Here is a 15826-nt window from a genome sequence, read left to right on the forward strand (position 1 = left end):
GGTAATCTTGGAGAATGTTATTCAAGCGCCTCACGGATGAGAGTAGGCGAAGCGACTCAAGATCTCCAGAATCTAGCCCCTCTGGAAAATTCGAGCCACGTAGAAAAAAATCTGAGGGATCGACTCATCAAGGGGCTCGAGTCGCTTACGAATTTTACAAAGACACGCAGCACTAACATATATCTTAGCTTATCCTAATCTTAATTTTAACTATTAGATAATTTGTAACTTCCATTTCGTCACATCTTTTTGGTCCGCGTTTTCGTCCGTCATCACTCTATATACCAATCGTGTACGATGGAAAAAGCACAAAATCAAATCAAAGATCGGTACGAAATCAATAGGGCAGCTCCATAAAAATTTAATCGGGTAAATCTACATGAAAAAGAATCAATTCGGACAGATATGCACATCGAGAACCCTAGAAAAAAGGGGAAAAAGGAGAGGAAAAAATCACATAAATGGGCGAGCTCGTCTCCATCGCCGTCCACCGCGCTCCTGTCGTGGCCGCGCCCGCCGGGCACGGCCACACTCGCCGCCTCCCCAACCGAGCCGGCACCCCCTCCCTCTACCCCGGCGCCCCGTCCTCCGGCGCTCTCCTCCTGCTCGGAGGCAGAGGAGAGAAAGAGAGAGGATGGCCCGCGCCGTAGCCCCACCATCGAGGCCGACGGAGAGAGGGGAAGAGAGGACGGTCGTCGTCGCCGCCGTACCCCCGTCGAGCACTCCCCGATGCGGCGCCGTGCCGGCGAGACGGGAAGGAGAGGGGGAGAGGGAGCGCCGCCGCCGGTGGGGGAGGGAGAAGGGGAGCGGCGCTGTCGCGGCGGAGCGGGAGAGGCACTGCCGACGCCGTCGTTTTGAGAGAGAGAGAGGGGAGGAGAAATGCTTTAGGGCTCGTTCGGCAGCAGTGTTTCCCCGGCCCCTTCGGGGAAGCCCACCACGTGGGGAAAAAATCCCTGTGTTAACCAAAAACGCATTCGGCTCGGCCCGGTATGGTGGATATCCCGGCCCATTACCCCCCAAACCCTAGGGATAATGGTCCACTGCCCAGACTGGTGGAAATCCACCACGCCGCCTCGAGCGGCGCAGGCGCTGCCTCTCCTCGCCCCGTCGCGCGGCGCCGCTGCCGGCGCCTCTCACCGCATCCGCCCGCGCCGCCGCCTCCTCTCGCCGCAGATGTCGCCGCCGCCAACGCCTCACGTCGGATCTGCACGTGCCGTCTCACCGGATCTTCGGGCGCCGCATCCCTTTGTTCCCCGGTGCCGGCGCCTCCTCCCTTCCTCCCACGGTGCACGACCTCGGCGCAGCCTTCTCTTCTCCCCACGGCAAGGTGAGTCCCTTATTTTTCTCCATCATTGCTCGTGTGGATGAAGAACCTTACGTTTTGCTGCCTTCCATCCATGCAAGATTCGTTGACACTTCTGTCCAGGTACCGTCTCTTCCCCAACAAGAACCATGAACTCGGCATTTCTTTCATTGATAAACGTTACACGCTTCTTGCTTCAACCATGCTTCTTATTCGATTTTAAGAGATTTTATTGTCAAATATGGTCTTCGGAAACACAATAGCTGTTTGCAACATATTAAAGCAAAAAAAAGAAATCACTGGGCTAATAGCTGGTCATTATTCTTCATAGAGCTTGTGTCAGGGATGAGCAGACTAGTAGTATTATTTAGTACTAAATTTCCTTGTTACAGAATTTCATTGCCCTCTTATTTATTAGATTAACAATTGACTTATGATCAAATATATTGGATATCTCGATTTTATGAAAATTTCCTAATTCACTGTTGCAATATAATTGTAATAATGTTTGCTACAAAGGAGGGAACAGCTTTATACATTGTCCAATGGTGTACTTTTGGAAGCAGTGTGTTATCTTTGATCAGTCACCGGGTTGCATTTCTTCATTCAGTTCTATGACAGTAGACTATATCTGGGTGTAGCATGGAGTGTTTGTATTTGTTGATGGTTTTTATGCAAAGCTGTCAAGTCCTTGTTTTTAATAAAGAAACATTATCTGTCATGATGAGTGCTGTATGCATGAACAATACTCCTATTTCCTCTTGTGTGTAGTACAAAAATGTGTTCAAGAGCTAATCGTCGGAAGCGGGAGGAAGAGGATGACGATATGATTCTTTTCCTTTTCCCTGCTCTGCATCTTTTACTATGTGCTAATTCATGGGATTGGGATGAATTGGATGCACTACTACTTGGAATGTGTAAAAATTTCGATCGATCTCTGTAGGTCTAGTCATAGATAGATCGATGTCATTTCCTGTACGGAGTAAATACTCAGGAGCCCCCCTCAGCCTCTTTGTGCTTTGCCATGAACTCAGTATAAGCTTGAGCACTGATCCTATTTTGCTAATGATGCTATACTGCTAATGTGATCTACTTATATTTATATATATTTCTATACAAATAGTTCCCTTCTGACGTCGATTGTTCAAGGAAATGCTCTTCTACTGATGTATATTTCCTCCCTGTAATTCTGCTACTTTTTATACTATAGTTCTATTCATAGCATGGATTAATGCCTAATGCAGAGCACTGACGATAACTCATTTTTCACTCGCAGCAGATAATGGAGCTACTGATAGCCTTGCAGTAATGCCTTCTGCTCTTGCACTTACGGAGAATTTGGATTTTTGGGACTCTTACTTTCTGTTTGTATGAAATGAATGTAATTAGTTTTCAGTGGCTTATCCTAGCTGATTGTGGTGATGAATATGATGTTTAAATGAGTAAATCATGTATTGTGAATGGGTGACTGATTGTGGTGACTGAATGGATATGATGCAAGCAATTTTTAGAACATTCTATGCGGTATTCAGAATTTTCATAATCTTTTTAGGCAATCTTCAGAATTTCTTATTTTCTCCAGAAATTTTAGTTTTTTATTTACAATATTTCAAATTTTCGGTAATGCTATTTTTAAATTTCAAGACTATCTGTTTAGTTTTCTTGGTATTTTCAGTGATATGAAATTTAAATATCAGTGTTGAATGTTGTTTGGCCTGAGTTAATGTCTGAAGTGAACGTTAACCTTCCCCACCATTTGCATTCCGAATGACCAAGGGAACCAGATCCCTGGGGTGGAGGGGATTGGGTGATGGGAGGGGATTCATCCAATACACCCCTGGTGGCGTTTTCCCCAGGGAAAATGCTCACCACGTGCCGAACAAACCCTTAGGGTTAGGGTTTTGGCTGTAGAACTTCTATATAGGTACGGATCAATCGGGACCGTCGATCAGATCGGACGGCTCCGGCTCGTCGGGCCACCGTTCCCAGGCCGCCACATATTTGGGCCGCATCATGGGCCGCGTGTAAGTGCACGGAATAAGTTCAGTTTAGGTCCCTAAAGGCTGAGTTCTTTTCTTTTGAACTCTCATTTTTTTACGTGCACGCTTTTCAAACTGCTAAACGGTACAATTTTTTTTGCAAAAATTATCTAAACAAAATTTTTTTAAAAAAATCATATCAATCTATAATCTATTTTTCAAATTATTTTTAGCGGATACTTTATTATTTATATATTAATAAACTACCACCTCCCGAACACAACATGAGCTGTCTCCGAATCTAAAATTCGTCCCTAAACCACAATAACAGACATGACATGTCCCTCAACTCCTAAAATCAGTGCAAATAAGATCGTAAGGCGGTTTGGATGTTGGTTTTAGCTAACGTGGCGTTGGCATGACATAAAAAGGTAAAAAAAAAAAAGAGCATCCGATTAAAAATAAAAAAAACACAATGGGTTCATGTCATCACTCGTCACCCCTCTCTTTTCCCTCTTCTCTCCCTACCTTCTCTCTTCTCAAGGAGGTTGCATAACAAACTGAAAAAACATAATAAAAATTATTCCGTAAGTCCGACCGAGCGACGCCCTGCGTCCCCGCATGCGTGATGTCTGATGTGTTCATCACGTACGCCGCCAAAGGAAAAAAAATCGAAGATCGAATCAAAATCCTAATCGCATACAGCGGGCAAATCACAAAATCAAAGATCGATTAAAAACCCAATCGTGGCAAATATCATCCGGAGTCCGTATCAAATAAAAAAAACTAAACCAAATTTAAGGAATGAGTATAATGTACAGTGATACAAAACATTTCGCCCGTTGCAAACACGGGCCATTTTTGTAGTCAAATCATAAACAAAATAGTAAAAGAAATGATCTTACCCACGGCAGCGATGCAGTGGCTGGCGGCTGATGTACGAGGGTCTCGATCCTGTCTACCGTGTCTCGCCTTATAAAGGGGTGGATCCGGTGTCTAGGGTTTTCGAGGCCACTCGTGATGGGCTTCGGTATCTTCTTGGGGCGGTTTGCTGGCAACAATGGACGAGAAAATCCCGGCCTATTAAGGGCTGGTTTGGTTTGAGGCCTAAATTAGGCTTACCAATGTTTGGCAATTTCAATAGTGTTTAGTGTCTATTTGGTTTGAAGCCAAATTTTGGCATGCCTAAGAAAATAGGCCATTTCAATAGTGAACTTAAGCTATTTTGGCTTCAATCCAAACACAACTTTCCCTTATCAAAATTAGTCATGTCAAAACTTGCCAAAATTTGGTACTGACAAAATTTGGTAAGGCCTATTTAGGCCACAAACCAAACCAACCCTAAGAGCCTATGTTAATAGGAAGACGAGGGCCTTTCCGGAAGTACACACAAATTCCGTTCGTCTACATCTGAATTCTTACGTGCCGTCTCCTAGCAAATAGGGGTTCAGCGTACGTGGTCCGAAATCCACACCGGCAGCAAAGATGGCGAGAAGTGATCACGGTGCCACACTGCCACGTTGCGTCGTTCTCCTCCAGGCATATGCACGGTGCGCCGCATGGCGCGAGCGGTGGATGTGCAGTGTTTGCAAGGCAGGTCGGCTCCGTTTGCCCAACGATGCCCGTCACACCGTGGATTCCAGGGAGTCCAGGACTGAATTTATAAGCACATAATTTAATTTATTTTATAAATAGATTATGATATTGCAGGTGTAAAGTAACATAAACACATTATATGATCTACACATGTAAACTAGACAATAAAATATAAATAGATTGAATATGCGCAATATGCTGAACACATAACGAGGGTACCGGAAGACTGGCTGCTCAACCAGAAGTACTTGCGGTTGCGAGCGTTGATGACGGCGCGCAGCACGCGGACGAAGTGGAAGACGAAGCTGCGCGGAGGCGGTGACTTAACTGATATAGAGATATCAGGACGCTTGATCAGGACGCCTGGCACGATCTCCACTAAACGTGATAAGTCACACATAATTTATCCGAACTCCACGTCGTTTCACGCACCGGATTATTCAGAGTGTTTCCGAAACAAACATATCCGAATTTCCTGCAGCAAAAACAAAACTGCAAATGCGTAAGGGTGAGGAACCAATTTTGACGAAGCACAAACACACATGACTTGATTTCGCGTGTGTTTTGCATGGAGGCGGCGACTTAACTGATATAGAGATATCAGGACGCCTGGCACGATCTCCACTACACATGATAAGTCACGTGTAACTTATCCGAACTCCACGCTGTTTCACACACCAGATTATTCGGAGTGTTTCCGAAACAAACAAATCCGAATTTCCCGCAAAAAACCAAAACTGCAAATGCGTAAGGGTGAGGAACCAATTTTGGAGGAGCATTCGACGCGTACGTCGAGCACGCGCGCCACGCTAGGCCAGGCTAGCGAGAGCGTGCGTGTGTTCCCCGAGCATCACCAACAGTATCTATATATGATTCCCAGTCCTGGAATTGAGGATTTTTGTTCAAAAACTGTCTCCAACAAACTCCCTAGCGAAGCTCCCAATGGATGAAAATCCCAAACCCGGATTGTTCGGTCTCCACTTCTGGGGATGAGGTCCCGCTCCCAATCCATCGCACTTCGCTCCTTCGCGCGCGGAAGACGAAATGTTCCCACATAGCTTCCTTTCGCCCTCATACGCCGCCGGTTCTGTTTCGCCGTCGGCGTCGTCTTCCCCATGCTTCCCTAGCGTCGGTTTTCTTCCCATTCCCGGTGGCGGCGCATGGTATGGCGGCAGCAGCACTTTCCTTCAAAGCCTGGTGGAGGACAATTGTCGCCGCTCCCCCAAGCACCAGCGATGCCTCAATTCTGGGCGTCGGCGTGAACCGCCCGGTGCCGTCCATGGCCTATCTCCCGAGCACTAGATCCCATCGACTATGAAGCTCCCAACATCGATTAACTTATTGATGGTTGCTACTTGCTGCCCGAACATGGGTATATACTGAATTTTGTTATAAAGAAGTATATATTGATTTGTTTTCTCTGAAGTATATATGCTAAAGTGATGAATTGTGATCCATGGATAGTAAGTATGGATGCTTCATGCCAGATTTGTTGATGGTGCCTGCTTGCTGATTCTTCGTACTGCTGGAATTGGTTGTTGCTTCCTACTAGAACTGTTGTTGCCTGCTGAACTGAAGTTGGTGTTGCTGATATGATTGTGTGACAATTGCAGCTGCCTGAACTGGATATAAATTTGGAAATAAAAGGATTTTCAGTCATGAAATTTCTGCACATAGCAGCATTTCTTTTCCTTTGATATACTTAGTAGTTTGCAGCAGTTGAACCCTGATATGGCAAGTGCACAGCTTATATGCTGCTGGAATTGCTACTGGAGCTGTTGCTTGTTACTGCTGCTTCTGTTTGATGCTGAAAACTAAAAATTGCTGGAACTGTTGCTTCTACAAATTGTTGTTGCTGGAAAGGCTGCTGCTGAAAACTGAAAATTGTTGCAAGTAGCAATAGTTCATCGTAGTTTGTATAGTTTACCAAGTTCATGCACTCTGTTGCCCACAATTATTGTTGGATGGGAAAAAAGGAGATTTCAAGTTTAGTAAAATTCAGCTTCAGAATCAAGATTCAGACTTCTTGTTTCACTAGAGTACAAATTGATTCCACATTATCCACATTAAATCTGCTACTTGTTGCTGTTGAAATATACGTGCAAAGGTTTTAACAAGCATTTGGAAGAAGTTACTTCAACAACTCATCTCTATCTCTCCTTGTTCCTTCGGAGAGGAATAAGAGGCGGCAGGACAAGAAGATTGCTCAACGACGAACAGGGAGGGTAGGGAAGATGGGGGATGCCCTGCCGAGGAGAGCATTGTAAGGATCGATCTCGCTGGATCGCGTGGAGAGGAGTGACACCGATCAGTAATCTAGTGCGATAACTAGTCGCTTGGAGCATGATCTCGCAGCAAGGAAAGGGAAACAAATTTCTGTTGGTAGTTTTGTGTGGGTTCACTTTTAGTTTTTAGGAAATCAATTTTAGCTAATCTTTTGGAGGGATCACTATTTTTACACCTTAAACTTTGTTTGGCATTCCCATAAAAAATATTTGGGGGATAAAATATAGGGATGCTATTGGTAATGCTCTTATCTCCACCTCACATGCCTCAAGTGGCTAGGAGAGCACCCTCCCTTATAAAGAGGTCTCCCTCTCTTAGAATAGGGAAGTTAATACCAAACACCCCATATATACCATCTTATGAGGTGAGTTTTTATAATTTTCGAATTATTACTTGAATGGGCTAAGGCATATCTATTATTTCAACGATAGAGAGTACTCCCTCCGTCCAAAAAAAAAGACAAACACTGGATTTTCGTGTCCAACGTTTGACCGTCCGTCTTATTTGAAAAAATTATGAAAAAAATTAAAAAGACAAGTCACACATAAAGCATTAATTATGTTTTATTACCTAACAACAATGAAAATACTAATTATAAAAAAGTTTCATATAAGATAGACAGTCAAATGTTGGACAAGTAAATCTAAGGTTTATTTTTTTTTTGGACGGAGGTAGTAGAGCACATGCGCCGGAATCTCCCTGCTGTCACCTCAAAGAGCTTGTCAATTTGTCATATTCCCCTCGTGGTGACTGGTGAGAGGTGAGGGTCTTTCGTTTGTGACCGTTTGTTGCGGCGGCATGAGATTCTTCCTCCACAAAAAATGGAATCAGACCAAAGTGCTTCTTCCGTTGCCTGAAAATTAAGATGCTCATGTTGGATTCGCAATTATCTATTGAGGTTTCGCTGAATGGCTTAGTAGTTAAAAAATTGTGATAATTATTTAAAGGTGGAGTTCAAAAGAATAAATTAAATATTATAAAATTGAAATTTATTTTTGAAATCATATTATTAGAATTTATGTAAAATGTTTCTAAAAGTCGCATCTCGTTAAGCCAAAAGGGCTGATCGGGGGGACGGACTGTTGCAGTTGTGCAACACCAAACCTAACACACTTTTACTACTTCACTGCACATACGGCATAACCGCAGCTCTAACCGCTTCAAAAGCAGCACAAACGATCAGACTTAGGCCTGGTTTAGTTTCCAATTTATTTTATCAAACTTTTAACTTTTTCATCACATCAAAACTTTTCTACATAAATAAACTTTCAATTTTTCCGCCACATCGTTCCAATTTCAATTAAACTTTCGATTTTAACGTAAACTAAACACACCCTAAAAAAAATAACGGCAGAAAAAACCGCACAATTTCTTTTTATTATTGCGAGGACATGGATCCGCAACTCTTGGAAAGCAGTCACGGGCAAGCTGCTAGTACACCTCACTTCGAAAAGCTCCAAACTCATGGCAGAAACAGTCCAGCTACCACACGTCCATACAACACGGAGATGAGAGAACTCGCACGGTCGATCTCGTGCCCTCGCATCCGCTGCCCCGCTGACGCCACGAAAGATCTCACCTGTAGAACGACCGACGCGTTCTCCTCCTCCCCACGAAGACACCACTGACGTCACCCAACACGTCTTCCCGTTTGGACCGGTCCACCTGTCCGCGACCTCAGCGCGTGTCCTCCGTGCCCTCCAAGCAATAGCTTCCTCCCACCATTGAAATCTCTTTTAGTAAACCAATTCACAAAATCTTTATAAAATCTCTCGAGTCGCGCGTTGACGAACAGATAACCTGCATGCACCGAGCCCACCAACACATCAAACACCCCGTCTCACGTTCGCGGACCGAAGGACGCACGTGGGCCACGCCATCGATCTCATGCGCGTGCAGGACAGCTCATACACCGAGTCCAGGGACGGCGCCCTCGCTGGCCCGGAGAATCCGTCGTGGCCACTCTTCTATAAATGGCGCCCCACCGCCGCGACCTCAACGAGGAACACAAACCAGAGATCCAAAAGAATCCGTCGAGGCCACAGATTGTTCCAGAGTTTTTGTTTTTTTTTTTTTGTTTTCCTCTTCTCCCCTTCGCGTTAGCGAGCATGTGTCCCGGAGGCAGATACGCGGGCCTCGACGTCCCCGCCTGCGCGGCGGCGGGAGACCTGAGGCCGGCGTTCGACGTGCTGGACGCGGACCGCGACGGCCGCATCAGCCGGGAGGACCTCAAGTCGTTCTACGCCAGCGGCGCGGCCACCAGCGAGCGGTTCGACGACGAGGACATCGCCGCCATGATCGCCGCAGCCGACGCGGACAACGACGGGTTCGTGCAGTACGACGAGTTCGAGCGCCTGCTGGGGCGCGCCGCCGCGGGGGCGGGGTGCCGGCCTGCGATGGAGGACGTGCTCCGGGTGATGGACCGCGACGGGGACGGCAAGGTGGGGTTCGACGACCTCAAGGCGTACCTCGGCTGGGCCGGGATGCCGGCGGCCGACGAGGAGATCCGCGCCATGATACGCGTGGCCGGCGGCGGCGACTGCGATGGTTGCGTGGGGCTCGAGGAGCTCGCCATCGTCCTCGGCTGCTCGCCCACAAATTGGACCGCATCTTCTCAAACTCTGCATTGATGCATTGATTGGGAGACTTCAATTTGTTGGTTGGTGGTGTTGTGGTGATGTGATTGTTGAGCGATTTTCGAGATTCGAGAAGCGTGAGAGATGTTTAACTGGGCGTAACTGCTCCCGAAAATAGGGGTATTAAAAACTCCCCGATGCAGCTTCTTCCATAGAAAAAAGTTGAAAAGTTTGTATTGAAGCTGAGCATCGATGGTGTGAGTTGGGGGTAGGTTTTATTTGGAACTAATGAGATGTTTCTTTTCTCAATCCTTTTTTAAGCAAGTTTCTTTTTCAATCTGAACCGAAAATTTGTGAAAGATCCTCGAAAAAGAGGAGGAACCCAACTGCAGTCTACTATTCTTTTTCAGTTTAGACTTTATAAAAGGTTTGACAGCTCTATGAAAATTCAGGTGTAACTACTCGCATTTGCATAGGAGGACGACAGACCGAAGGAGCAGGGTGTGCTGTGGACTGTGGTGCAGTTTTTGAAGCAAGTTTCTTTTTCAATCTGAACCGAAAATTTGGGAAAGATCCTCGAAAAGGAGGAACCCAACTGCAGTCTACTCCTATTCTTTTTCAGTTTGGACTTCATAAAAAGGTTGGGCAGCTCTATGAAAATTGAGGTGTAAGGGCAGCTCTATGAAAATTGAGGTGTAAGGGCGGTAGCAGTGTAAGTCCCTCGTTTGAGTTACCTTGTAGATGCATAACGAATCCACACCTCACATAGTCTCACATAGTGCAGGTTACTACACGGGATCCTCAAGCCAACCACTCCAACCCATTCTCTCTGCTACTTTCCCATTCTCAGCGACCACCTCCACTCTATCCCACTTTCCCCTTTCCAGCGCCGGGCCGGCGACCACCTCCACACAGCAGACTCCAGCTTGGGGATGGCGAGGATGAGGTCCTTGGTGTCCGCCGTCTGCATAACGCCGTGCGCGTAGTAGAATGGCGGGGTGCTCGACAACGCCTTGTGCGCGGTGGTGGTAGTCGCCGTCGTCGCCACCGACGCCGTGTCGTCGTCGCCACGACGACGCGCGCCGTCCCCGCCAGCCCGAGCTTCGCACGTCGCCGGGACAACGCCTCCTCCTTCTCCGCGCGCCGCCTCTCGTCTCGCCCCGCACGCCGCACCTCGCCGAGCTCAACGAGAGTGGGGGACTGGAGTGGAGAGCCGCGCCGGCGACGAGGAGACGGAGCGAGGAGGACGGCGGCGGCGGTGCGGATCTGGAGTGGCACCGGGCTCCTCCTCTCTCGGTGGCGACGAGGAGGCGGAGCGAGGAGGACGGCGGCGGCGGCGCGGATCTGGAGCGGCGCCGGGCCCCTCCTCTCTCGGCGTCGACCCCGCATCTCCTCGCCGGCGCTCCTTTGAGGTGCAGCCGACGAGCTCTCCAGCGGAGCAGCGGCAAGGTTCCGAGCGGTGGTGGCGGCGGATTTTCTCCGGTGATGGCGGTCCTCGGCGACATCGCTGGGAGGAGGCTACGGTCACATCTCCTCACCTAGTGGGCCCTGTACATTCACACTGTGTTCTTTTCTCTCTTGTCTCCTTCACATTTGTTCATGGTTGACTTAGGGCAAGTGTAATAGTATAGTCAATCATCTATAGTTAATTTAATAGCCAATACATACAAATAGTTACATATAAAGATATACTACACTAGTACACTATTGATATATGGTCCCACCTGTCATACACACATTACGGACTGAACTTTCAGTCCGTGTTGCTGACTACAAATATATAGTTCGCTGCTCTTCTCTCTCCTATTTTATCTACTCGATATGTGTTTATAGCTGATTTATAGTTATCTGCTCTTATAGTTTGTTATCATACTTGCTCCTAGCAGCTTTAAAAACATGCTAATAAAAATTAAAGTAAAACCTGCATCGTAATCAGGGGAAAAAAAAGGTGTGAAGGCAAAGATAATGGATGCAAATTTGTTCATACGGGAGCTAGAGTCCCAGCTGAGCGAGAGCGGGATTGTTGGTCTTGTTTGCTTCAAGCCTTCAACTGATGAGCAGGGCTGGACATACGCAATTACGCACTACTCAGTGGAGTACGTCAGTACGATATAACTGTGGTCCTTGCCACTAGGTTTTCCTTATAAAAGCACGACATAGGTCATTTTTATTCCTTTATTTTTAAGCTTGCAAATGCCAACTTAACAACCACCACCCAAAATCGAATATATATGGATCCGGTTAGTGGGTATATATATAATCCCGTTGTTTTGCCATAGCTTTCCAATGATATTCACGATGTTTTGCCATACTTGTATGTGTAGTGCAAGTAAATAAGCTAGCACTGCTTTGACATCATCTCCCCTAGATCGATATCATGCCGTTGAATCTGTGTTATTACTGAAATAAAATATCACGTGAGTTGTTACAACAATTTTGTATGACAAATAAAGTGAACTAGTTTTATGAAAATTTCTGGATAAGCTACATCTTAGATTAATCGTACAAAGCACGATATCGAGGTATAGTTAGGTACAAATAATTAAGACGATATTGAGATAGTTTGGTATAAAAAATAATGGAAAAAATACGAATTACCCCCTAAACTATTGCGACGGTACAAATTACCCCCTGAAACCATAAAACCAGACATATTAAACCTCGAACTATTGAAATCGGACAAATTACCCCCCGACTCAATCCGAAGTAGTTTTGGTCCTACGTGGCATACAAGTGGCGCCGACGTAGAAATCCAATCAACAAAAAATAAAATAAAATAATATAGGGCCACATGTCATATTAATACCTTCTTCGTGTGTGTTGTTAGCGTTGGAGACAAGTGGCAGCGGGGAAGGGGAATCGGTCGGCGGAGGGCACTCCAAGTGGCGGCGGGAGCGACGAGGAGGGGGTGCGGCTGGGAGTGCTCTCTAGGCGGCGACGGGGCGGCAGGGAGGGGGAACCGGTTGGCGCCTTGGCGGCGATTGCAGGAGAAGGCGCCGACCGGAGCCGGGAAGTCCGTGGACAGAGACGGGTTCCCCTGAGCAACGCCGACAGCCTCGACTGCGGACGCTAGAGGACCGGGGCTAGCCGGCGGGGGATCCCGCGACAAAGGGACGACGGTCAGTGGTGGCCTCTTGACGGCGGGGTCGGCGGAGTAGATCGAGGCGGTGAAGCAACATCCATCCTCCGGTGATGCCGAAGTAGAGCGGGAGCGGAGTCTGGACCCCGGCGTCGGTGGTGGTAGAGACGGGGCCACACTGGCAAAGCTCAGGCGGCGGCGGTCCTTGACCGGAGTGGAGGAGTTGGTCGGCTACCCCGGGCATGGCGAGAGGGCGGTCGACGGCCGACGGCTGGGAGGACATGGCGGGTGTGACGGGGAGGGCGCGATGGGGGTTGGAGACGGTGGGGCACTGGTGAGGAGGGCATTGGAGACGACGGGGCACTTGCGAGAAGGGCATTGGAGACGGCGGGGCACTTGCGAGGAGGGCATTGGAGACGGCGGGGCAGCGGTGAGGTGGGCTCGAGGTGGCTCGTCAATCCCACGCGCAGGAGCTCGAGCTTGCTCGGGGAATGGGTGGGCGTGCTCGACACAACGCCGCTCCGACGGTCGTCTCACCGCGCAAGCACCGGTGGTGGTGAAGCAGGTGCCGGAGTGGAGGAACTCGAGGAGGGTGGCCCCGGGGTCATCGGCGCTCACCGTAGACCGCGAAGACCACCACCTCCGGGCCACGCACCGTTGCCGCCGGCCACCCAATCCGCCGCCTCCTTCGCGAGCTCCGCAGTCAGCCGCCTGAGGCCTGAGCGCGTGCGCGAGAGAGATAACCATGGGGAAGGATTGGGTTGAGGCCTTGAGGGAGGGGTATGATAGGTGGGCCCAGGGAGTTTTTTTTTTCATTTTTTTGCTGACTAGATTTCCACTTTGGCGCCACGTGTACAAGCTCAAGTCAAAACCGCTCAAAACAGTGTTGAGGGGGGTTATTTGTCCGGTATAAATAGTTGAGGGTGTATAGTGTCTGGTATTTCAATTTGGAGGTGTAATTTGGTCGACCGCGATAATGGGGGGGGTGATTCGTACTTTTATAAATTAAGATTATATTGATAGTTTCGTGAGAGAATGGACGACACATGAATTAGATGGCGACTGGTTTTTAGTTGCAGGATGTTGATGTTAAAAAAACACGAATATTAGGGAAGGACCTAATATCAAATAGTTAGAAGGGGTGAGACTTCAATCCCAGGTCGTCTAGCCCACCACCTTGTGATAGAGCTGGGACTTAGGCCATGCTTTCTCGGGCCGGCCCAAGGCAGGATGGCCCAGCATGGCACGGCTATGGGCCGGGCCGGCACGGCCCGTAGTTGGGCCGTACCTGGGCCGTAAGTTGAGGCACGACACGGCCATTGGGTTGTGCCTGGGCCAGCCTAGCATGAAAAAGGCCCGAAGGCCGGCCTAGCACGAAAAAGGCCCGAAGGTCGGCCCGAGCTCTACCCTAGCCGAGCGGCCCGAGTGCGCGAGGAGTCGGGTGTCAGGACTCAGGAACGTGTGGCCGCGTGCAATTTGGGCCGGCCGCGAGGAGATCAGGAGGCAGGAGCGCCGAGCCACCGAGCGCGTGCGTGCGTGGTCAGACTTCAGCCGACACGTTCAGATATGGGCCGCAACCGCGAGGAGTCACGAGCTTAGCCAAGCCGCCGAAGAGTCGATCAGTCGAGTTGTCGAGGAGTCATTCAGAGTTCAGACGCGTCGCCAGCCGGTAACCGAGGAGGCAATGTAGAGGAGAAGAGCCTGGCGCCCGGCCCTGGCATACCCTATATAAACCATGCCCATTTTTTTTATTTCAACACACTTCTTCTTTCAACACATCTCCCCACCGTATCCATTTTTTATAGAAAATATGCGGAGGTCCAAAAAGCGTCAACACGAGTCGACAACCGGTCCATCCCAGAGGTCAGTCAATGCCCGACAGCTATCCCTGGGCATGGATGACTGCGGGATGGATGATCGCCACATGGATGGTCTGGAGGGCGACGACAATGATCAGCCATCTCCTGGCAAGGCCAACTTCTCTGTCGACACCGACGCCATGACGTTGCCCACACCAAATTCCGATAACCAGCCATCTGCTAGAAGAGCGGAGTGTTGGCAGCACTTCGAAGTATTCACCGAGATGGTTGACGGTAAAAGTATACCTCGTGCTCAATGCAAATATTGCGACAAAATTTTATCTGCAGCTACTTCTTCAGGGACATGCCATCTCAACCGGCATTACTTGGCGCATCTCAAGAACAAGGCGCCAGCAGGTGCAAGACAGACATAATTGTCCTTCGGCCCTGACGATTTAGTAAGTACATGGACCTATGATCCAAAAGTAGCTAGAGAAGAGATTGCTAAGTTTATTGTTGCTGAGGATCTACCAATTAGAATGGGGGAAGCAAACATTTTGAGAGAACGATCCAAAAAGCTTTTTGCCCACAGTACATAAAGGTTTCTAGGAAAACCACCAAGATCGATATTGCAGCTATATACCGTTCTAAGTTGAGTGTGCTGAAGCAAACTTTCAGTACTACTAGTTTTTCATTTGCTGTGACATCAGACAACTGGGCATCCCAACACAAAAGAACATCTTACCTTAGTGTTGTTCTTCATTATCTTGACAACAATCGGTCATTAAATAAGAGAGTCATAGGGTTCAAACTCATGACGTCACACATGGGAGATGCCATAGCCACGACAATCCTAGAGGTATTGAGAGAATTCAATTTACAATCTAGGGTTTTTTCCATTACTCTTGACAATGCATTAGCAAACACAATGGCCATGTTGATTTTGGAGCCGGATCTGCGAAGTTATGTTGGAGGCTTTGTTATTCATCAGAGATGCATTTGTCACATGATCAATCTCATCGTTCAACCAGGTACTAATGTTATTAATAATTTATTGATTTTAGTGTATGCGGCATATTGCTTATTTATTTTAATGTATGCGACCTATTTGTTTTGCAGGCATGATTGTTCTGGATAAATTGTTAAACAAAATTCGCCTTTCTGTTCATATCATAGGAGGTAACACAGTGGTCAAAGCGAGGTTCCAA

At 47.9% G+C, this 15826-nt stretch overlaps 1 protein-coding gene and 1 pseudogene across 1 annotated transcript; both read left to right on the forward strand.

The window, feature by feature from the left end:
• Nucleotides 1-1032: 1032 nt before the first annotated feature.
• On the forward strand, nt 1033-2818 carry LOC127765224 (uncharacterized; annotated as a pseudogene).
• A 6330-nt stretch (nt 2819-9148) lies between these two features.
• On the forward strand, nt 9149-10049 carry LOC127768820 (calcium-binding protein CP1). The gene has a single exon (XM_052294473.1). The coding sequence runs from the start codon at nt 9273-9275 to the stop codon at nt 9792-9794; it is 522 nt and encodes a 173-aa protein (XP_052150433.1). The 5' UTR covers nt 9149-9272; the 3' UTR covers nt 9795-10049.
• Nucleotides 10050-15826: the final 5777 nt, after the last annotated feature.

This window comes from Oryza glaberrima, chromosome 3, assembly GCF_000147395.1.
Source record: "Oryza glaberrima chromosome 3, OglaRS2, whole genome shotgun sequence".
NCBI classification, from domain to species: Eukaryota; Viridiplantae; Streptophyta; class Magnoliopsida; order Poales; family Poaceae; genus Oryza; species Oryza glaberrima.